General features: G+C 40.9%; 1 protein-coding gene across 3 annotated transcripts in view; it reads right to left on the bottom strand.

Annotated features, from left to right (window-relative positions):
* slc4a4a (solute carrier family 4 member 4a) overlaps positions 1 to 25,322 on the bottom strand; it is a 57,886-nt gene that overhangs the window by 20,626 nt on the left and 11,938 nt on the right. For 2 of the 3 annotated variants that reach the window (XM_037097561.1, XM_037097559.1), the window contains exons 5-11: positions 15,463 to 15,598; positions 13,116 to 13,276; positions 10,982 to 11,161; positions 7,194 to 7,270; positions 1,762 to 1,919; positions 969 to 1,056; positions 327 to 481 (exon numbers count right to left, since the gene is read on the bottom strand). In XM_037097561.1, the coding sequence (XP_036953456.1) occupies positions 327 to 481; positions 969 to 1,056; positions 1,762 to 1,919; positions 7,194 to 7,270; positions 10,982 to 11,161; positions 13,116 to 13,276; positions 15,463 to 15,598 (955 nt within the window). The remainder of the gene's footprint in view (positions 1 to 326; positions 482 to 968; positions 1,057 to 1,761; positions 1,920 to 7,193; positions 7,271 to 10,981; positions 11,162 to 13,115; positions 13,277 to 15,462; positions 15,599 to 25,322) is intronic. The other variant, XM_037097560.1, reaches the window with a different exon arrangement.

Below are 25,322 nucleotides of genomic sequence, written 5' to 3'. Positions count from 1 at the left end.
AGAGTGTGTGTGTGTGTGTGTGTGTGTGTGTGTGTGTGTGTGTGTGTGTGTGTGTGTGTGTGTGTGTGTGTGTGTGTGTGTGTGTGTGTGTGTCCATAGAAATGGGTTTAATAAGTGACCAGCAGACTGATCTAAAGCCTGAGGTCCTTGTAGAATCGGTTGTGGTTTCAGATAAGATCACAAGGAAACCTCTCAAGGTGTAACACCTTTGGGCTACTGTTACTTTTTATAATCCTCAGTTCTCGGTTTTAGAAATGATTAGCTATCCTAGTTACAAGAGGACTATCGACAGAGAGTGAGAACTTTGTCACGTGGACTTTTTTAACCTTTTGTCAGAGGAGGGGAGGGATTTCGGAGGCTCTATCCTGATGGCTGGGTCCCACTCTCCAGGAGGAAGCACGATCACCTCATCCAGGAACTCGTCGATGCCGGCCAGCAGGTCTTGTCTGTCCTTGGCCTTGTATGCGATGTCGTGGAAGACCTGGATGAAGACGGAAAGGGACAAGGGATTTAAATGTGAAAGAGACCTAACCAGTTAGTGGCAGCTACAGTTGGGCAGCAGTTGAATTCAACATGTGGCCAGTTCTTACATGTTGTACCACCTAAACTGTAGGATGACTTTGAGCATTAAGAATTCAACATAGTTATGATATAAACTTGAATGCATGGATCCAAAAAGTAAGGAAGCACTAACCGTGTAGCAGGTAACTCATACTTTTACTTTAAGGACACTGACTGTCAGCAAAATGATATGATATGAACAGCTGACGACATCCAATTGAATACGACAGCACAATAAACTTCAGCCTGAATAATTACAAAAAATGCTTTTTTTTGGTCACTTTTTTTTAACATAAATGTGTGAAAATGACACTTTGAATTACACGAAAGATTTAATTTCGATTTGTCCCTATCAACATTCAAATACAACACGGACGATGTGGGTTGATTAAATGCGGCAGCCCGACCTCGTCTGACATCAGCGTGGCGATCGCTCTGCCAATCTCATGGTACGACTTGGCTTTGCCTTTGGGTCCAAGCAAGATGAACAAAAATCTGCAAATGGAACAAAATCATTTGGATTAATGATATTGTTTCCTTATACTTTTATGTCACAAATAAATTGTCAGCGAGGGATTCATATGTCATCATCTGAAACATCACATCAGCCCACAATTTCACAACTTGGCTGATACCTGAAGCTGATTTTTTGTCCTTGTTGCTTTTTATTGTTATTTAGTGCCCCTTTTGAACCAGGAGAAGAATATGTTGTTTTTGCCACTGTTATTGGAAAATGGCATCCTAATGTTATTCATATTAAAAACCTTATTCAAACACCTCACAGGTACTTTCCAAGTGATTTTTTTATGATAATAAAACTTTTTAGACGGTGTTAAAAATGAGTATTGCCATAATGTTGGTACTTTAGTCATATAGGGCATAGCTATCTACTACATTTCCTGGTTCATCAGAACTGAGGTGACGTCTGCCAACCACAGGATATAAAGCTGCTTTATGGCTCTTCAGATAATTAACAGTAGTTGGACACTTGACAGAAGTTTGTTATATTAAAGTACACTGTTGTTCTTTCTAATTTTAATATGATGTTTTCTCTCAGTTTTAAAACCTTAAATCATATGTGTAAGGTAGTCTGACTTATATAAGTCTGACCAATAAAATCCTGGACTGGTGCATCTCCCTTCATTGAACTTTTGCGCTTGAGGAATTCATAAATAGGAGCTCGACATTAATCTCAGCCACCTTGTGGGAACAGGAACCTCTGTTAAGGCTCCCAGCATCACAGCTTGCTGCAGACGAACAAACGCCACAAACGGCGAGTCCAGGAAGTCCACCTCCCCCACCAGCACGTTGGAGGCCTCGGCGTCTCTCGGCAACTTCTTCATGAACTTGTTCCTCAGCTGAAAAGGCACAAAAGAGAAGAACAGGAGGAGACAGTAAATGTTATGTTCTCACCAGCAAGCGACTCAATACAGCACACATCAAATTAAGCCACCTATTTCAAACACGACAATCCCCATTCAAGTTAAATACCAAACCAGGAGGCTCCCATGGAACCTAAATAAGGCTGCATTTCTTTCTGTCTCTGTGGTGGCGAGATGCATGAAAACGGAGGCCAGACACCTGCTGAGCTCCGCAGGTGAGATCGTCTCTGCTCTTTTAAACTCTTCTTCATCAAACGTGTCTTAACAGCTTTCCTGTCAACACCGACTCTCTTTAACTCAGCTGTGCAGTGAGTGAACATGACCTAACAGTGTAAATACAAAAAATACAAACCCAAAGAATAAAGCTATTGTGTTGTTTTCTTTTGTTATTCTTATATATTTTTTGTTAGTTAGTTAGTTTGTTTGTTTGTTTTTTTGGGGGGGGGATCTGGCTTTAATCAGTTCCTCTTCTTGCTAATCTCTATGTCTGCTAACTCATCTTACAAGATTCGAGATTCAGATTTGTTTCATCATTACATTTTGTAATAAAAATCTCTTTCATTTCTCAATGCTTTACATCGGTTTTAAAGCAGGCGGTTTACATCACTCGTTCCACAGTCCTATCTACCTCATACGATGTTTCTTATGATGGCGAGGCTGTATTGAGTCGCTTGCGAGCAGGTTGGGATCATTAATAAATAAAACTTCAAAGACAATTAATCATAAACACTGAGATAAGATTGTCATGGAAAAGTACTTTGTTGTATATTAACTTGAAAACAGCAGCGAGCAGGCGGGAAAGATTGACTGAGTCGTAGCCAGCGACAGTTCATCTGAACTCTGTGCTCTGGACGTTTAATAATCATGGTTTACATCAATGTCGATTGAGCTTCTCGAACAGTTTGCGTTTCAGCTCAGTCTTCTGAGTTGATGTGTTAGTTCGCCCCAAACCAGAAATCAGGCCCACTGACAATGTTCTTCCCCTTCTATTAGAAGACTGTGTTTGAGTCTCATAAAGGTTAATCAAATTCAACCATTTAATCACTCTACGCAACTACATCTACAACTACAGCAAAAAACCTTAACATTAGAAAAAGAAATCATCACAAGAGGATTCAAAGTATATACTCCATGTCCCATCTGCACCAGATGGTGTTTCCTTTATTAAAGGAAAGTTCTTATTTTTACTTTATTTCACCACATCAATCAACAGATATTCTATTTTCTGCTACTTCATACTCACTTCTCTAAACATTTCAGCATCAAATGATCTACTTTTACGCCATTATATTTATTTGACAACTGTCGTTATTAGTTACTTTGCCGATTGCAGCAGCAGAGTCAAAGAGGCACATTTTCTACATTAATTTATTTTACTGACAATCAGACAAAAATGAAAATTGATTCTAATAATTAGAAAAATGAGATCAGATTCAGTTCTTAGCCAGGCAAGTTGACTCACGGCATACAGTACATACATATATGCAAATATATATATAATTTATTTAAGTACATGCTCTGCCACTCAAATACTATTCACATGGATGTTTTTAACTATTACCATAAGTAATATCTAACATGATATCTTCACTTTTAGAGGCTAGAAAGTTTTTTGGAAATACAAGAATTGAATGTGTTATGCTGACAGGCTCCACAGGACTATTCAGTCAATTATTATATTTACATCTTGAGAGATTCTTCATTCATGGTAACATTTCAGCAGTCTGTTTCACAGGGGTTCATTTTCTTTATTCTCCTTAAGCTTAATCAAAGGACAGATGTTATAATTCCTAATAGAACTGCTCCATTCACTCACCACCAGTACACCGTCCATGTTTATACAATCACACAACAATCGACATGAATGGATTTCTCTCGTATTAAATGGCAGATACAAGAATCCAACGGACGCGTACAATCCAGATGTCATGCTTCATCCTCAACATTACTGAGGACAATCTATGCGAAAAAAAAAGATTTTCATAACCTCGACTCTACCCTGCCGAGATAAACCCGTTGCTATCAACTGATTTCAGGAAGGCTGCTGAATTTCATACCATCAGGCTGTAATATATGTTTTCCATATAAAGGACGCAGCACCAATGGTACACTTAAGCAAGGTGGTAAAGAAATATAACCTGCAGTTTCGACATTTACACCATTTTTGCTTCTGTTGTTTGGCTTCTTATATATCGTTGGGACAATTCTGCTTTTTTTAATCATGTACAGTTAATATTGATAACAATAAAATGAATCACCTGTCCAGAGAACAGTCTGATAAGCTATCAAACTGAATAAGAGTACTGGATGAAGTTAAACGTGGCTTCAAACCAGTGCCGGGATCTGAATCGGATTAGCTTACAAGCAACACCGACTGGCTGCTAGTAAACAACAATCATTGTAAAAAGCAGATCTAAAAATATAGTCGGGGAGCAGTTTCCTTGTGTCCACAAGAAGATAAAGAAAGATTTAATTGTAAATGAAGAAGAATTGGCCTAATTTTTATCTTCTTTGAGAAAGGAGAGATAAAAACAACTATAACCCAGGTTAAAAAAAAAAAAAAAAAGAGCGTCCTTCAGTCACTTGTCATCACGCCTGCCTGCCATACGCAGATCACGTACTGGCAGGATCGCTGCCATCAACCTCTGAGGACTGAAATCCCATAAAATTGTGACCTTCCACTGGTGAGATCCAAACAGATCCAATCAGAGGCTGTTGAGCTGGCTTGGCAGTAGGTTTGTCGGTAAATCATTGAGTCCAGAGGTTAAACCTGTGTAACTGCGCACCCTGTCCTGTGTCCGATCACTGCTAATCCACACCACACTGCCCTCATAAACTACCTGAATCTGTTCCTGTCCCCTTTGACTCTCGACTGGCACCAGGAACAAATGCAGTGACTGCCTGAAGCCTGAAGTGTAAAAACTTCTGCCTGCTGCCTCTTTTCAAATCAGTTCACCCACATTCCACAGAAACACTCTAACACGTGTCTGAGATTCCTGCTTTCATCTAAATATGATTTCAAAGGGTCTATATAGCTCAGTTGGTAGAGCGGGCGTCCTATGTGCTAAGGATCTGCAGCGGACCCTGGTTCGACTCTGGATAAACTGAGAAACCTTCACACAATGAAGGCCTTCTCAGCAGCCCTACAATGCATCAGTGACATTTCAATTCATAATTCAGCTTTGCACTCAATCTCACTCCAGTCTTTGGACATGAATCTGCCCGGCAGATGTCTCTATCTCTGCCGCCATCATATCTCTGTCCTCAAGCACCAAGTTATCAGACAGTGTGGAAATGATCACTTGCCCACAGAGGAAACCTCTGAATGGTATTTATAGTCTGAGTGGGTGTGGAAGAGCTTCGGTTAAGGAGATGTGCTTCCTGTCTAGTTGTCTCTTCCCTACACTGTGTGTCCCACAGGAGGACTTACTGGATCGGTCTGACCTAATTCTCGTCTCCCAGATGCCTGGTCTGGGATGAGACCATACGAACAAATATCTGCAGTAAACTGAGGTAATCCAGCTATTCCACCATCAGAATCAATGGAGCTTACAGCGTGATGTAACCAGTCTGGAAAACACCAAGGGACAATTGACTAGTTTGTGGTCATCTGCCGCGACAACTATGACGGCAGCAGATGTGACAGTTTTCTGCAAAAGAAAAACTATCTGTTTGCTGTTTATCCAGTTTTTAAACTGACATATTTGTACTCAGATGTGAAAATGAAATTGGAGTTTATTTGTCTATTCAGAAGAACAACAAAAGAGTTTGTGCACTGATCCCTGCAGACGTGCATACTGAGCACAGGATTGGGTTAATCATACATGTTCTTTTCTGACCCACTCACACAGACAGAACGGGGAAATATTTTTAGGTACTACAGTTTCTTATTCTGCTACACGTCGTTTAACGAAACAGCGAGTTGATGTTGTGATATTCTTCCAGAAACATGAGCAGGAAAGATAAGCTAAACAACACCAGCGGGTCACAGAGAAGTAAACACATCGCAGTTGACAGAAATTAATTTATAAACATGGTGAGGAAGAAGAAAATAAACATTGATATCTCCTCTGGGTGTGACACATAAAGATGCAGTGTATCGTAAGTTGTGGCAGAAGTAGATTGAAGGGCAGTGTGTGTCTGCTTGTGTACTTTTCATTTTGACTTAATAATCAATTTTGTTCTCTCTCTCTCTCTCTTTCTGGTATTTGTTGCAGCAAAGACTCTCTGCCTTGTCTTCCCTGCAGCAAAATCGCCACACTGACCATTAAAGGAAAACTTTTATTCACATTTGTCTGCAGACTCTTGATACACTGGGAAGAGATATTACACACGAGGGACTTGGAAATAGCTTTACAGACTTGGCTGTGGCAGGTTCGGAGCAGCTGCAGAGGGCCGAGTGATAACGACAGCAGCTGGAACAATGTACTGTAGACAATGTTATCTCTGCTCTGAACCAGAGGCCACAGTCTGCGCTGACTGGTTCCTCCAGCTCTGCAGGGGCTGAGGGTACATCAGGCTAACAGCTAGCTTTGCAATACAGGCCTGCAATTCTGCCCTGGACAGATTTAGTTAAAAATTCAGTTATGCTGGGAAAAAAAAAATCACTCAAAGTTTTATTTATCCCTAAAAATCTGTTTCTCAAAAATAGGCCATGCAGTGACAGATTCAAGACACATTTTACAGTATGGCCCCTGGTTTGAATATAAATCACTGAGCCAAAGGCTCTACTTGATTGGCTCTGATGAAGGCATCTTCATTTAGCTAAACCTTTGAGATGTTCTGAGATGTTCTGAGACTTTTAAGACTTTTACGATTCTTGAAAGGATTTTTCAGATAACATTCTTATGGACGACAAAAAGTGAATACGTCTGCATCAAAATGTAAAAATGAGTTGTGTACTATTCATAATCTACAAGTTTCCATCAATGTTCAAACCCAGACATTTTTGCACATTACGAGTGTGTTTCATTTGGACACCTGTCGCTATATCTTCCTTAATGTCGGAGGGTGAGGAAGGAAGTCGGCAATCAAGACTAAATTGAATAAAGAATACGAATGAAACTCAGGAACATTAGCAATGCAGAAAAGATGCGGAATCACCTTCAGAAATCATTTCATTAAGTTATTTTCTAATTGACAGGTAATGTCTGGTGTCCGCAGTGCTGAAACACTGCAGCAAAGGCATTTAGACATGAATTCAGGAAAACAAAAGGGATTCTCCACTATTAAATCATCAGGTTGACTCACCTGGTCTTTTTCTGGTTTGTCAGAAATGTCGTTCAGGCTGCTGGAGGTCAGGTTCCGGTGAGTTGTGGTGGGACTATCTGTTAGAACACATCAACCCTGAACAGTTAAACCGGCTTCACTTTACAGCAAGAATGGAGCACTGAGTGGAAAATACAGATGGCAGAGATCCAAGAAAAGACAGTGGCCCAGACAGTTCGCTCAACATGCAGCGCCGAAAAAGAAAGAAAGGCAAACCGTAGAAGACAGAAACGAGAGATCTAGCTCACCATTAAACTCTCATCTATCTGATACAGGCTGGAGTGCACCAGAGGATAAATTGCTTACTACTCAACGATCAATAGGCGTTTGGAGAAAAACATTTAAGTTCAGCTAAGAACACCTCAACGGTTCACTGACAGTAACTGGATCTAGATACATACAATCTGCTAAAAGTCTTGAAGACTAGAGTGCAACATTGAAAAACAAAACGTGCATGTTCGACTAGCTTTAGTCCGGTATTACATGTCAATAATGAGATTATTCTTCTTTGTCTCAGCTTGTTTCATTTGTAGTTGATCAAGATGACAAATGCAGTGCCAACTAGTAATAATAATAATGATCATTTTTCCATTGTTACTCTGTAAGAATGAATGAAAAGGTTCACTGAGAATATCTGATCATCTTAAGCGTCCACCTCTCACATCAATGTCATCCACTGAGTGCTCTCCTCATGTGAAGCAGGTGGACAGCGGACTTTGATTTACGCTCTGCTGACATTTGGTTTCAGCTTGTCAACCCCAGCATCAGAGATCTGACAGCAGAACGTGACTTTACTTCAGTCCTGGAGCTGAGGTCGGAGATAAGGGACGGTCGTCCAGAGAGGGACGAATCTCAGCGAACGCAAAATCTGACGCCACTGTAGCCTTTCATGCATCTGCCCCCTGGGTATTGTGGGTAATAACATGCTTGTCAGTATGATGCAGCCAGTGTAAATGATGAAACTGTAGTGCTCACTGTATATAGGTAACCTGTAAGTAGATTCAGAAGTAACGGGGTAAAACAACTAAATCAAGGGGAAAGGGGATCAAATATCAGGTGTTTGGGAAAGAGAATTGCTTAAACTTAATAAAAATGTGTTAAAAAAACTAGCAGGGATGACAAACTTTTTATTGACACTACTATATTAAGCACATAAAAATGACTTCTACTGTCCTTGTTACATTCAGTCTGAGTAATAGGTGCGGTATGTTAGACTAGAGTTTGGTCACGTTCACACTGCAGCTGAAAGTTTTCCACTTCTTACTGCTTTAACTCACATGCAACACAAATCTGCAGTCATATTTTCAAATGTCTGCGTCCCGAGTCTCAGGTATTGGTTTTTGCACCAAGAAGCCAGACACTGAAGAATATGAACTTCAGTTAGTGACAAACATATGATTTTGGCATCTTTGGCGGACTGGTTCAATCTCAAAGGGAACAAATATGAACACCAATACGAGCAGTGATTCAGAACTGGTTGATGGTCTGCAGTGTGAATGTAGACTGGGTCCAGTGAACTTACTAAGCCAGTCCATGCTGGTACTCCTTTGGGACTGCAAGTCCTCCATTGATATGCGACCCGACAGGCAAGTCACAGAGTTCTCAAGAGGACTGCGAGCTTTTAGTAGCAGCAGCAGGTTATGAAGCCCAATCCAGGGAAGCAAAAAGAGGAAGGAAAGAGAGATGGAGGGAAGAGACAGCAGGAGAGTTGATAGATAAGCCCACGGAGCCAAAGCATGAGATTTGTTAGGAGAAGAAAGTCAAGTGGCTACTAAAGGGAAAGTTCACCCCCAAATAAAACAATAGAAGTTTTTCATTCTTTCCTGGTATTTTATCCATCTGGATCATTTTGGTGTGAGTTGCCTAGTTTTGGAGATATCAGCATTAAAAAAAAACTTGCAGCAATGTGTCTCTTCTCAGCTCCGGTGGAGGCCATTAATGTTTACATCCTGCACTCTGGTTTACAGTAGATGTTCGCTTTCCTCCTGTGCTGTGATGTGATTGGTGGGTCTACTTTGGTCGAAAGAAACGTTATGAAACTGCTCAAAACAAGGTCTGTGGGTTATCTTTAGCAACGATGTCATGATTACTGAGAGGGGGTGTTGCCGTTAGTTTTTTTTTTTCTTTTTCAAATGTAGTTTTCGATGCTCTGAGCACCACAAGCCGAGTTCCATCTACTTACATCAAATTTGAGAGAAGGCAGACATCACTATTGCTGGTATCTCCAGAACCCAGTAACTCACACCAAAATAGTCCAGATGAAGTAAAATAGCACAAAAGGTAAGAAGAAAAATATGCATTTTTGCTTCTGGGGTGAACTTTCCCTTTAACAATCTGTAAAACATGAGTTTTATGACTTGCGTCATTAAATCAGGTCACCATGGGTCACTGGACAGGAAAACTTTAACAGCAGACAAATGCTGTTTTAACAAACCGGATGATGTACTTTATTCACACAAAGTTGTGATGAATTAATGATTATTAATGAAACTCTTAATCTCAGTACAGCGATCATGATAAGAGCCTGAGCTTTTGATGCCACGAGTTTCCTTTTGAGCACAGAAACAAGGCAGATCATGAACAGAGGGAGCTTTTCTTTAGATACAGTCATAAACCAGCTGCATAAAATCTAATAGCAGGTAATAAATAACTTCACTTTCCAAAGACCCATGGCTGGTAACACATTAATTACATTGTCAACACTGTGAAACATCTAGTTACTCAATGTGTTAATATCAAAGCACTCGTACACGTGGAGTGTCAGTGAGACATCAGTGTGAGTGAGGGCTGTCACTTTGCATCTCACCGCTCTGGAGACTGATTGAATATCCCGCTCTGTGTTTTCTATTTCATTAACAAAGGATTTTTGTGACGGAATTCATTTCAATGAGCTTTGCATGCAGCACACACCAGATTGATGTTTAATCCATTTGATAAGACAATTACAATCCTGTCAAACTGCCCTGTTATCCAATTTCCATTACTTCTGTGTGCTTTTCATGTAAATCTGGATTCAGTCTCTGGAAAAAGTCTGGAAAAAGACTGTCAGTGAAGCAAAGTGACAGCCCATCCTGTGTGAGGAAAAAAGGGTGTTACATTCTTTTTCTTTTTAAATTCACACCAAACGTTAAAGGTAAATTATGTGAGAATCATACACACATATACACACCAGCAACTTCAGAGATTTTAACCACTGTTAATCATAATTTCTCAAGTTCATTAGTCATATCCTATCCAAACACTGGGTCAGCTTTTACGATTTTGTAATGGCCCTGGACTTTTCTCACCGGTGTCATAAAATTCATGCGCCAACTCTGTTCTTTGGTGGGGAAATTTACAGCGGAAGTCAATTTGAAATGAGCTCCACCTGCTCTCACAGGTGCAGACAAGATTTGTCTCTGACCAGTTCTGCATCTGTAAATGTAGTTAGTACAGTATCCTACAGTGAGTACTTTGAGTTGTTAGAGTGATAACACCAAATGTTTGTGATGAATTAGAAAAAAGGCATCTACAAACTTTAGTTTTGGTTGAATGATGGGTTTAGTGAGTAGAAGTGAGAAGCACTGCAGTAGCAGTAAAATTAAGTTTTTGAGCCAACACCTTCAAAATAAACTATAAGGGACCAAATTTCTGATGACGTCTCGGCATCTACCAAGCAGCTTGGGTTTTTACTTCAATAAAACCATCTAACTCAAACTCAGTGATTTTTGTTCATTACCATTTACATAAAATAAAATCAGAAGACTGCACCAAACTGGCATCAGTATTACCGTTTTCCTGGTTGGAAAACAGCCTACTTGCACTGGAGACCGTCTTGCCAATGTCAGCCAGAGAGCGCAGGTTGGACTTCTTGGTCTGGTGACGATGTTTCCGTAGCAATGTGTACATGACTTTGTCCTTCAGCTCCGCCTTCAGCTGACCGATCTCTATCTGGTTGTCCGTGATCAGCTCTGGTGGTGCAGAGAGAGGGGAGAGACAGAAGAGGAGTTTTTTTCAAGAGAGGAGACAGTTTTGCAACTTGGAATTTAACCACACTGCGTTTAACACAACACAACACACACCAACTTGCTTATTTTGTCGGAGCAATAGTTAAAAACGTGAATGTATTATGTGAAATATGTGACCCAAAAATAAATTCTGCTGTTCTTTCATACCAGTTTTTCATTTTGTCTGTATCTTTTTCCTCCGTGCAGCATTTTACCCAACCGCCTCAATATAGTATCATGACTCAAGGCCACTACTCAAAAGCAACATAGAAAGTCTCTTCATACTTGTAAGGACTCAATTAGTAGCCCCCAGACTGTAATGCTCCTGTATGAAAGTCTTCATGGCATCATGAAACGGCTCAATCAAAAGGTCTAGCCTATTTTTAAAAAGAAGGTCGGCGGCCTGAATGCTGACGGATAGCAGCCTCGGGGAGTTTCTCCTCTGGTGGAGGGGTAGTGCTGTTAATGGCCCATCAGTCCAGTCAGCTGGCCTCAAAGCAAGAGGCCCCGCTCCGCTCGGCATGTCCGCTCCGTGCAGCACAGTCAATTACATCACATTAATCACTCCAAGTGGTAACTCTTCCTCCTGCTCCCTCATGCAGACAAAAACGAAGAGCTGGCTGTCCTCAAATTAGGAAGTTTTTATGTGACCATTTACTGTTCGAGTTCCTCACTGTTCTAATACACAGCGGAGCACAGGATTGGCTTGACTTCAGAGAGCTGTGGCCTTTTGCTACTCTTAAAAGCAAAGAAGGGGGAAAGGAGAAAACCTCTGAGTTATGTGTGCAACGCATCAATCCACAAACCTGCACGCAACGCTACAGACGAGCTCTGAGTGTCCTGTACATCACAGAGCAGATCAAATCAAACTGGCGCACGGGCTCTTGCGTCACGGGCAGGAAGGTGCCGACCTTTATCAATGTCACTCTATTGTAAGGGTAAAAGACTGGTACACATTAAGACACCTAAAATGAATAATTACAACATTCACTGGAAGTTGAGTGATATAATTATAGCAGTATATAAAAATCATTTAATTACTTTGAACTTTAGCTTGATTTTCTTTTTAGCCCTGCATCCTGCAAATAACATTTACTTGCAAAGTTATTACATTGGCTCGTAATGCTGTGGGACTTTCTTTTAACAAAGAAAAGAGACGTCACATTAAATGTATTTTATACAGATATAAAAAAACACCCCAGCTTTACCATCTGCCACGGAGGCTATGTTTTTGGCCGCATCCATTCGCTTGCTTGTTCATTGGTTTGTAAACAGGATTACAAAAAAACTACTGGACAGATTTCCATGACACTTGGATGGCGGATGGGTCTCGGCCCAGAATAGACCCTATTAACTTTTGGTGCCGATCCAGATGAAGGGACGGATCCAGGAATTTTTTGTCACATTTTTGAAAGCAACTACCAGGAACTTTGATGAAGCCATTTTGTTGATTTTGGACGCCCCTGTGGACAAAAATGGTTGTGCTCCCAACATCAAAAACATAATGGTCTTACTGTTTTGTGACCGGCTGACACACAACTCAGGGTGGTAAGGGTGGTTTGAAATTCAGATTGATAAAAGGGTGACTAAGTTTGATATTGGATGATGTTTGATTGAATTAAAACAGACTGTTGGGCCGGAGGTTCCATTCCAGTAATCATTATCATGGTTAGGGTTAGGGTTAGGGTGGGTTAGGGTTAGGGTTAGGGGTTAGCACAATTCTAAATTTATAAAACTTGAAGCAGGATGGGATGCAGACCCCTGCACCTCCTGCTTTGTGCCACAACATGAACACAATCTGCATGGCACAACAATTCCACCCAAAATGCACTAGACAATGCAAAATTAACAATCTGCAATTAAATGCAGTTTATCTCCTTACAGAGAAAGACTGACAAGTGACCTGCAGTCAACTTACCAACAACCTGAGGCAGAGAGGAAGCTTCCAAGTCCAGCATGATGGTGCCCTTCTCTATGCACGTCCGCAGTTCGAAAAGGCTATGTAAGGACAGCGTGGCCACATGGGGTTTACTCCAGCGTTCACCTCCTTTCTCTACCTTCTCCTCAAACTTGATCCACCTTGTGCGATGAAAAAGGGAGAGAAATGACTGGATTAAACCAGGAACTCAGACAGTAAACGGGGTTTGTATTAAAGTATCCTTTTCTACGTTAACTTGGATAAGTTCTTCCAGCATGTGGCAGTGCTATGAGGCACATCAAAGAATTATGGACTAAACTACAAATATAGATATTGAAATAAACTGAAGTTATTTTCCACTTGGTGCCTATATTTTTGCACACAAGCAGGACTGATGAAGATGATGGCGCATTTCAGCAGGCAACTCACATCTTTCACACTGAATATGTCAAACTTCACCAACGCAACGCACATATATGAATGTGTCATGCATGTCCACATACAACAGAGGTTTTATAGATGCATCCCAAACATAATTAACAATTCATTACAGACGAATAATTTCAGAATTTACAACTGCCGGAAAAGAATAGATTACATTTAAAATGGTGTCATGTAGGTGGAGATCAAGCACTTGAAAAGAGATTTCATGCGGTCTAAGTCTAACGCACAAAGGTAGGTGAACAGGAAAAGACCTGAGTGGACGGACAGTGTGTGAGAATTCAGTCCTCTCTTTTGTGGATGGTTAAGGTAAGATGATCTGCTCTGAACTTCAGAAGCAGTATTAAAAATGTCTGTTTTTTTCTTAATGTGTATATTTAATCACTCCCCTCCCTCCTCCCTCAGAGTCATGGAGATGAGAAACCGAACAGGCTTTGAGCAAGTTGTTTCTATACCGGGGTTTTATTTGGCCAGTTTGGCTGCCAAAATTGCACTTGGCGGACAGCCAGCACTTCCCAGCACTTCCCAGCACTTGTGAGATCTTTTATTCATTTTGAGTCCCCCGAGTGCACTTGGTGAGACACTGGAGCGGGTCTTAATCTCTGCAGCAATTTGCAGAATAATACATTTGACATTAAAGACACAGGATTGATTTTTTTTTCCACCTCTATTTTCACCTTTTGTGAGCAACATATAAGAATGAACAGACACTTTGGAAGGGTCTGGAACTGCTGTTCGCTTTTAACCTTTTTAGCCCTGCTGACCCTCTTGGATTGATTTCTTATTCAACTTTACTTTTGACTGCAGGGAAATCTTTCATCGTGGAAAGATTTTTTTTTTTTTTTGTGGTCATTTTTCAAAAGCACTCTGTGTATGTTATTGTCCACACGGTTTTACTGATTTATTTCCCCTCTATACTGAATAAAGTATAGTTTATTAGGAACTATAATAAATCCTACCTCCTACTGTTTGAGTTCATCAGGTGTTTTTTTTTCCCTTGTTGGCTGACATGACATGATCAACCAATCAACTGGGTTCAGTCCAGGTTAACGTAAGGTTTAATCCCACTTCTAATTCTGTAGGATTTACAAGCTTCTGCATATTCACATAATGATAAAGCTCATCTCAGCTGAACCCTCACCAACACAGTAGCAGTGTCCTGTGGAGAAGTGACACATTTAGTCAATATCATGGTGGGCAAATACTTTCTCAATACTTTTCAACTATCGCATCGCCTTATGAAGCCTTCCTGAGTTAAAGGAAAAAGCTTGTTCCAAGTGTACTGAATGGATTTGACAGCAGAGTTCTTCAGTAGGGCTCCTCTGAAAATCATTCAACCAACACTGAGGCAAAATGTAACCTCTATCGGTGGTATAATTGGTCAGGGGTTTGGATAACAAATTGACTCACTTGGAGTCTCAAACAGCAGCCCAGGGATCCAGTTTCCCCCTGAGAGAGCTTCACTCTTCACATGCTAATGATGTATAAACAATCATCCCATCTCTAACCCATCCCATCCCACTGGTGGGCCACACAAGAGAAACCTGTGGGTTCATTTTAGTTGCTGCTCCAAATTCAGTACACGCAGCAAGTTCCCTCGTGTTTGAAGAAGGGATTTTAGTCTGACAACCAGCTGAAGTTTAAAAGTGTCTGTTCATTTATTTGCCCCTGGGATGGAGGTTTAAAACAATCTGTGCACAAAGGTTTTTAGGTGTACAAAATGTGTACATCGTCGTAATTAAAAGATGACAGGATTTTTATTGTGTAGATGACTTCACTGTCAACCGTATAACTTATTTTGGAATGACTGAGTTTAAGTCAATGGAGAGAGTTTCTGATGATCATAACTGTAAAATCAAAAAGGGGCAAATACAGGAACTTTGGGGTCTGAGACTGAGGTCTTTACCTGGCCGTCTCCTTCCACTCCATCTCCTGACCATCCACCGACAGAAGCTCATCCAACTCGGTGAAGAGTTGTGGGGGTGCCGGGCCGTCATCTTCCTCCCCGAGGATGAAGCGGATCCTCTCAGCCGCAGGCGAGACTGTGGAGAGAGGAAAAATACTGCGGTTCATAGGCTGGCAGTGGTGCCCATTGGGCAAAGGTTTGGGCTCCGACTTCCCCTCCTCAGCAGGACCCTTCCAGTTGACCTCAGGAGGAGGTGGAGGCGGTGGGATTTTCACCATGACCTCCTCTTCTTTCTCCTCAGTGTCCTCTTCCTTTTCCTCTTTCTCCTCCTGGTTATTGTTGTTGTTGGACATCTTTAAAAACTCACTGACCCCCCCTTTGCTCTCCAAGTCAGACAGCCCAGGGTTTGCTCCTCAGATAGCAGTCGGCAAGCCACACAAGCTCACCGAGTCCCAAAGCCGAACTAGACCCTCATTAAAGTCTCGGGTGGAAGTGACGGTCGCACTCAGCTGCCTGCTCGAGCACTTTGTGAACCAGGTAGGAGGGGGCCGATGGGGTTTAGGGGTCCCCTCAGTGACAGTGTCCCCACAGCTAGCCCCTTCCCTTCTCTGCCCCCCCCCCCCCCTCCTCAAACAGGCCCATGCTATTGGCCCTCCAGCCTTGGCAAGCTGCCCTGGAGCCCCTCATTAACAATTAGGAAATGGTTTCACAAACTGGCCTATTCTCCAACAGAGGCTTGGCTTTCCTCCCCTTGTCTTCTCATTTGAATATTTAGAGAGCAACACAAACAGAATTTCAACAGGGCTGATACATAAATTAGACTTTCCAGTGCTATTCAAACATGGTGTAAATGGTCGACACCATCGGGGCTTGTTCCAACAAGTGGAAACAATATTTAAACTTTGAATGAGAGCCCACAAACAGTCGCTGCCCTCTTTCATGAAAGCGGGCCCATGCATGTAGAAAACTGTACACAAGGATTATTACCAGCAAACAACTACACAAGTCCAGCACATCATTAGAGCTCCTGCTTCTTCCTGGAAAAGCTCACATCAATGAAAAAAACAATGGCATCAGACGGCAACTGTGAAACAGCCACAAGATGCTCATCAGATATGCATACGCTGATGTGAAATCACTTTTCACAGAGTATAAAAAAACAGTTCGCAGTCCCCCCTCCATTGCCCACAAACCTGAGTTTCATTTCATGAAACATCTGACAGTCAAATACTGCCCAGCCAAACCTTAGCTAACAGATACATAACATGCACTTATCATAGCCAAAATAGCACAGATGTAACAGCTAACACTGATGAAACCTGATCTCCATTTAAAGGCCCTGGACTGGTTGCACTAGCTATTCTAGAATCCACTGAGCTTGAACACAAAGTCCTTTGTAAGTTCCTAGCAACTTCTAGCTAGTTTCAAACTAGCGAGTTATTTGGCTAAATCTGCTTGCAGCACTAAAATTCAAGAAAATGTTAGCTAGTAAAGATTTTAGTAATATAATGTAAATGGTTTAAACATGTATTGCGCCAGATTAATCAAGAACAATGAACTACAGCATGTTGCCAAATGAAAAGAGGAAAGAGGAAATCACCTTAGCATCACAAGCTAGCATAACTTCCCCCCAAAAGATTGTTTGAGAGGAAAAAACAGCATTCATTAAGTTTTAGATCAGATAAATTAACTGTACTCCATATCATGTCTTTCCTCTATACTCTTTATTTACTCTTCATTGCTAACATCAGCTTTGTCAGTTGGTTTAGTGAGGTATATGACTGTTACACCTGTCAGTTAATCAGTGTGAATGTTAACAACTAATATCGACATGAGAACTTTTGTAAGATGTAGTCAAGCATAAAACTCTGTTGTCTGGATGATTAGACCTCCACTTCAGTTAAAGTTGGGAGGAGCTATGGCATGCTGGGAAGTAGGGGAATCTCTATAAACCAATAGGACACAGATGTAATTGACCCAATAAGTGCAAACAAAGCCGACATACAGTCCTGAAAAGAGTTCCAATCAGGCTGAATAACAATCAGCACCTGTGTGGGTTTACCATTTGTGAGCTTCTCTTATTATGCCAAGTCAAAAGGCTGTTAACGTCACTGTCACTGGGACTCCTGCTGCGAATGACGCTGGATAGTGACCAAGTGAATTGTCAGCAGGTGGAAATCAACTCATTTTTACCTTGTCTGAGCAAGCAGAACCAAATCCAAGATAGAAATGCTGTTACTGTAAATTTTCATTGTTGATGACTTAGCACGAGGATTCAAACTTCTTCATGTCAAGGACTGCTGGACCATTAAGTGTTTCGCTTCTCAATATGTTCTCACAAAAAATGAAACTAATCCCATGATCAATATAGTCAAACATTCTGGCATTGTTTTGGCTATGGATGGAATTACAGTGAATTTTTTTTTTTTTTTTTTTTTCCACTGGGCACCCAGAACCCCCTCACTGACCCGAGGGAATGCAGTTGTTGTGGCTAAGGTCAAGTTTAAGGCTTGCATTATGTCACTGAAGGTGTGTGTGGGTGTGTGAGCATGTGTGTATGTGTATGTGTGCCTGTGCCTGTGTGTGAGTGTGTGTTATAATAACAAAGCTGTCTGATCTGATTGCATAACACTCTGCTAATACTGTGGCACCAGAGTATTGACTGACGCTATTGAATATCTAAATTTTCAATATTTTTGCTAAAAAATATATGCTTTTACTTAGTGTTTCAGTGGACTTTTAATATTCTTAGTCTAAAAATATATAATTATAAAATAATATGTAGTATGTAAAATTTTACTGGACTCAAAAACTTAAAAAACATCCTGCTGTTATATCACAAATTCATTAAAATCTCTGGATCACAGAGGAAGAACAATAATTCAGGCTAACTTAAGTGTTGAGTCTTTGACTCGACTTTCTTTCGCATTTGAAATTTAGACACTAGGCACACATACAACCTTTTATCTCCCGCCACACTGAGTCATACATTCATTCTGTCAGTCAGTCAGCAATAAGTGTCCAAGCAGTAAATGAGGTGAAGGCGTCTTGTGTGTTTTCTGCAGCACAGTAACAACAACAGCAGGTACGAGCCAGACAAGCAGCTGTAAGATTACTAGGTGGGGGGGATAAACTGTCTGCTGGCACACACACATACGCACACTTCCACAAGCTGCAACTAGCTTAAGTCACTGCAACCTGTTTAATAACACCTCAGGTGGAATAATTCACACATGCGTTTCATACGTTTAGCTGACACTCACTTCCATAGTGATTTACGCTGATTACAGTAAACATCTAAAACAATCTTTAAATGCCTATTTGGCTAAAATTACATGCAAACAATGGCAAGCGGCGCAGGCAGGGGGCCAAAACCCTCAGGGGTGTAGACTAACATTGAATAAAAAAAGAGATTAAGAAATATAGTAAGAGCAGGAAAGGTGTTTTTGCTCCTTTATTACCAGGAAATAATTTATCGTGCCATATCAATTATTATTATTTTCTTCACTCAAGAAGACACATTATCTTAGCAGAAATAGAGTTTGACACAAGATTAGGAAATAATAAACCCTACTGCAAAAAAAATAATAATTAAAAAAAAAAAAAAATCTGATGCTGTCTATCCACAGCATCCAGCAGAAACTCTGGTAAACTCTGGTACTCAGGAAGCTGGTAACAAGCACAGTGCTGGTGTCAGTGCAATACTGTCCCACTTGAGTAGTTGCTAAGAGAGAGGAGAAAGGTGGGAGGCATGGGTGAGAAGGGTTAGGGGTGAGGCTCGGTGCAGAGTGAAAGCAAAGAGGGGTGAGAGCGAGCACGAAAAAGAGGGATAGAAATGAAAATCCCATCGTTCAAGCACAATTTCAAAGCTCTGTGTGCTCTAGCCAAGAGCCATGGGCATACAAAGAGGACTTTGTCCCAGCAGCAGAGGCTCATGGGATAGGGGATGGAGGAAGAATGCCCGCTGCCCGGCAGAAAGCTTAGTGTGGCTGCCACTAAAGGCCTGTTTAGTCCCACTCTTGACATGCATCCTACACAAATACCTTCCATCTCTCTGACCTTTTTGAAAAACTCAGTACAGTAAATGGCTACATGGAATCTAATAGCACGTTCACGCAATGATAATGCAGCTCTGCATCACCTCGTTCAAAGCAAAGAGGGGATCACTGGAGAGTACACAGGAAATGCTTTCCATGCCACAAAGTCTAACATTCAGTATGCAGGGCAGCTAGCACACAGGCAGCAGAACAGGGATTGGGCTGAATGCAGAGTAACACCCAGGGGGCGATTCATTGAAAACACAGTATTTATACCCAGAACACCAAGCTCTGGTATTTTGTTGTGATAGCTGCGGTGGGCAAGTTTTGATGGGAATGTAACAAAAGCCAGCAGGGCGGACGCAACCTGAAATGAAACGACTACTTCAGGTACACTGAACGTTCGACCACATCCCCTCCGTATAAGGCACAATGCCCATTTCATAAGAATGTCATGAATCACTCACATTAAAGTGAAATCACCCATTTCACACACTAAAGTGTGCTTACAGGTCTACCTGGATACATAAAAAACACATTTAATCTGATGAAAACCAGTGATGTCACTCAGTGGCAAAGTTTCATTATGGGTAATGTAGGCATCAGGTTTTGAAAAAAGCTGTCCCCTGGTCTGGCAAATGATCAAATGATTCCATGTATTCTCATTCCTTTTCAAAAGTAAATTACCCAGAGTGCATCCAAGCTAGTCAGTGAGTCAAAAACAGGCTTAAAATGTTTATTTTACACAAGGTCTAGCTAAAGTTAGCTAATCTTAGCCAAGACTATCAGTGCAGGCTGTGGATGAGGGGTCTTTGTTGATCTAAGTGTCAATCAATGAAAATTAACTCATCATAATAACTCATGTCCAGAAAGACACAAAGTAAAGAAAAATGATGTCCTTTCAAGGGTTTAAGCAGTTTATCCAATCAATAGCCAGAGACCTTTTCTGCTGATATAATTCACTTTTGCCTATGACGTTGATGAATTTCTCCAACAATCTGTTGCTCTGTAGAAGCTCTAGTCTCACCAGTCCAGACTGTTTCTCCAATGTTTGCACTGTGCAATTTCAAGAGAAGAAACTGCCATCGTTTGTGACATGTGAAAATGATGTTTAGGATCGTATGAATGTCTTAAACCAACCAGAATCATCGAGGTAAGGCCACTGGAAGGACACCATGTCCTGTCCAAACATGTAATCAATAGAGTCTCTTCACTTTGGATCCTTTCTCATAACTCTCAGGGAAAATATCTGGATCCAAACAGAGCACATGTAGCCTTGTGTAAAATCTGTCAAAGGCAATTATAGTTTACTTGAGTAATAGCAGTTGCTATGTGGTTATGTGTGTTGCTCCAAAATGTCAACTTTTCAGGAACCAGAAAAAAAAGGAAAACAAAACAAAACAAAAAAAAAACAGCCAGTTTTGTACCTTGACCTTTGTATTTATCTAATCAGTATAGAAAGTCCTCGTAAATCTCAGGCTCATACTTTCACTTCTGAGAGAGGCAGGAATGCTTGCAGCAAGGCTAGAACATTCAGTTGGCATTTACAAATGTATGGGTTTTTGTTTTTGTTTTTTGTTTTTTAAACAATACAACACTTAATACATCGCAGTGGTCTCAATCTGCTCTCTCTGACTTTGGGAAATTAAACCTATTTGTATAAGAACCAAGTTTCTAAGTAATCTTTGTAATCCACTTTGAGAGAGCATTTGATCTGACTAAAGCAGAGGAGGGAAAGCTTTGACCAAAAAAAAAAAAAAAAAACATGCTCATCGAAATGAGCAGAGGTCAAGTGGCCCCGCGGTGGACACACATGTAATGACGAGGATGGACTTATAGTCCCTGCAGTGTCCATCTGACCAAACAAGAGGATTTCAGCCCAGACAACAGATATGGGCCTTCCCCTGGGGGCAGCCATGTTTCCCAGAGGGAGTAAAACAGAGTAGAGCAGCAAGTAACAGAGGGACATTAGGTTTACTCCATGCTGTTGCATTGCTAACAGATGCCTACAGACTTGACTTTTAGTTAACATTCCTCAAGGGCAGAGCTACTCAAAATAGCAAATAAACAATTATTTTCCCTCAAGCAACAATTGGACAATTGGGGAAAAATCTGAATGGATTCATTTTAAAAATCTATATGGCTATGAATGCAATTTTATTTCTATCTATTACATGGCTCTTCTTAATGCTCTAGAATGCTCCACTCCACTCCACTTGAATGGGCCTTCCAAATCGGTGGTCAAATATTTCCCTGTAACTGACCGTTGCTAAGCATTTTTGACCGCTGTCAAGATAAGTGGCCTTTTTGCATCTGATTCACATATTTCCTAGCACTCCACGCTCTAGAATCTTTGCTGCACAAGTAGTCTGGTCACTTATCACCCCAGCATACTTGGTCTCTAAGTGACATCAGCTGATCTGTAGCCTACTTCATATCAGAAAAAACATACTACTAGGCCACTAGTATGGATGAGTTTCACATTAGCTTTAACATTTTTGGAAAATAAAAGCGAAACGGCACAAAGTTTTGGATGAATGAGACGTTGATAAAATAGAAGAGGGTCGACAGGAACTGAACACCAAAAAGTGCACGGTATGGGCCATGTCAGTTTTGAAAGACTGGTTAGAGGACTTGAATTTCAGCGGACAATTGATCAGCTGTGTCCTAAAGAATGTTCTGTCAACATCTTTGTCGTCGGTTTGGGTTAGGGTTGCTACATTTCTTCGCTGAAAAACACTATGAATGGTAATAAAGAAATTGTAAAAAGACACACTGTGTGAATTCATTTTTTCCATGTTGGCGAGTAGCCATGTAATAAGCAGGATAATGTATAGAATGGCGGTCATTGTCAGGAAACTCCCTCAGAAAGTCCCTTCAGGACGAAACAGACCCCGACCAGTTCATCCTGTCTGGACTTAGTTTCCCGATAATGACCGTCGTTCTATACATTATCCCTTACATAAACAACGATGACATGCATGATGTTGAACGGTCAGCAGGCTAGCTCACTAGCTTTCCTGAGATAGCCAACTACATGCTAAATTTGGCAAGTTTGACCCTGAGAAGATACTGACAGGTATGAAAACTCTGTCAATAAAAGAGTATTCTCTGGCCTTCACAGTAACTACATGTCAAGCCAACTGAACACCAATGGGAGACGATGGAATGTAGTGGCCACCATTATTAAATATCATCTGAAGGAATATCTTGATAATCTCTCCAGTAGAGTTCAGACTTGTGATTGATTGATTGATTGATTGATTACTGAAACTGAATCAGGGCTCGACAAAAACACTTTGTATTGTTTTGTTGCGTTATTTATATTCAATTTCATGAGCTTTGAACGTTATAATAGTAAAGTGTGTAAACTGCACTTGCTATTGGTAACACTGCAAAACTCATCTTGTGTTGTTTGATGGCATGTGTGTGTGTGTGTGTGTGTGTGTGTGTGTGCATCACAGCGGTTCCTCTCCATTTTTCTCGAATAAAACGAGAGTGCCTGACTCGTATAGACATAGACAAAGTGTATTGTGATGAAGACAACAATTATTTCCAGTAAATAACCTTAAAACGGACTAGTGGCAACAATGCACTTAATGGTTCACATCCAATAGTATATAAGTTGTACCAAAGTCTGCTTACACATAATAAAGTAAATGAGCCACTGACTGCACAACAAAACCAATTGTACTTTCTGCTCTCTATTTGTGTGACGCCAATTCACCGCGCAATTCATAAACACCTCAATATCGAGACTGATTTTTTACAAAGTGCTCACAGCAACATGCTATTTCACCCCTATGAACCAGCAGAAAGCCACAGTGTTGACTGCTAACAACACGTCAATGCGCACACCCTGCTGCCAACATAGTCGCATTTTCCATGAATGGAGAATTACCAGTGTTGCTGTAAACAAACCGAGGTGTGTACAGTTCTACACGTGTTCATCTCAGCATGGGATATTTTTTTTAGGAATCACGGATGGGATTTTACCCTTTGACATACATGCCTTTTTTTGGTATCACGTAAAGAAGTCTGATTGGAGTGTACATCTTAATATGGATCAGAACAGACAATCAGACTTTAATTTACAAGTGAATCATTCAAACAAAATCATCATGTACTCCGACAGACAGGTCCGACTTGGCAATCGACAAACCACCACCATGAGGCAAAGAAAAAAAAACAAGAACACCCAAACACTCCTCGACGACGTTGTCCAGGCCATGATCTATCTCACCTCTAAATACAGGCAGCAGTTTCAATCTTGTTAAACCAAGTGTGAGCAAATGAACCGGTGAGGCCACAGAGTAACTGCAACGCTGTTTACTCTAGAATATTTACACCACCCAAAACCCAGTCTTCATGGCCCCAGGGACACGATCCATTAGCACTGGCGGGTACAACTGTATCCCTGCTGGGTCAGTGTAAATGCTTGGTGTCCACACACTTTGGTTGCGGGTTCGGGATTGGGTTGGGCTTTACAAGAGGAAGAACAAGGGATTTAAATTAGTCTGATATTTGGTTTGAAAAAGAAAATACAGACAACAACTCTACAACTACCAGCTGCAAAGAACCATCTTCAGGGTCGCTAAGTCGAATCGGCCTCTCAAGAACACAAATTTCTATGAACAAAGAAATCATATTGTCATCTTATCTGTCACCTTTATTCTTTAATATCTTTTTCCATATTGTTGTTGTAGTTCTTCTTCCAGACTTGGAGTCGAGACCCACCAAGGGGGTTGGAGGATTAAAAAAAAATACATTTCTGCCAGCTTTACTGTCAGGCCTATAAAAACTGAAACAAAGCGAGAAGTGAACAACAATCTGTGGGTCATAGGTGAGTGGGCATTGCTTGGTTTATAAGGGTCAAAAGCACAGTATCAATCTGTAAGTCAGGGTAAAACCAAGTCTGAATGTCAAAGGTTCATCATCAAATGAATCACAAACAGAAATGATCAGATTACACTTGTGTGTTCCTTTCCAAACAGCTAGCAACATGATGCCTGAAACACAAACAAAACCTCGAAAAACACAGCTTCACCCACTTTGGAGGCTTATTACAGATCAATGCATCTGCAGTTAGCGCAATCAGGGAACAGGCCCCAAAATTGATTTAAAAAAAAACTCACTGTTTTTGCGAAATATGCATGATCACAGTCAGTAGCAACCACCAGATGGGTCGGGTGTAATCTATTCTCTGATTGGATTTGCATCCTGAAGAAAATCCCCCACATCAAGCGATGTGTACAATCGTACAATTGTACAATCCAGTTCTGGCGTATTTCGGTCCTCTTGTCACTTCATGCGGAAGCAGGCATGTGTAAAATGACATCATCGTCGAGAAATGAGAGTAGCCTGCCTCATTAGTGGATCTGATAGAGGGCCCGGATGCTCTAAGCCTTATTCACAGAAGACCACTGTTACAGAGACTTAGCATCTATCCTCTTAGTCTAAGTTGAGACATAAATCTGTCGTTCCTAACCTTTTTGGCTTGTGGCCCTTCATGTCTACTGGCATATGTTTATGAATTGTGATAGACCTGGACCCAGTAATCGCTCAATTCTCTGGTTATGGTTGCATTTATAGAAATATTTCCTGATGTATTTCTTCCTACTTTACATTATCTGTCTTTGGATTGTTGACAAAACAAGACATTTGTTGACGTCACTTAGATCAAACAACGTGTAAATTGATCAATGAGGAGTAATCAACAGATTTACTGACAAGAACAGTAATCGTTAGCTGCAGCCCTATTTAGTATATCGCTCCCTTCTCATACCATAAAAGCCTTCAATTTTTGCAGCCCCTTCAGATTCT

Source organism: Acanthopagrus latus, chromosome 5 (assembly GCF_904848185.1).
Source record: "Acanthopagrus latus isolate v.2019 chromosome 5, fAcaLat1.1, whole genome shotgun sequence".
NCBI classification, from domain to species: domain Eukaryota; kingdom Metazoa; phylum Chordata; class Actinopteri; order Spariformes; family Sparidae; genus Acanthopagrus; species Acanthopagrus latus.
This window is presented reverse-complemented; position numbering and strand designations above follow the sequence as displayed.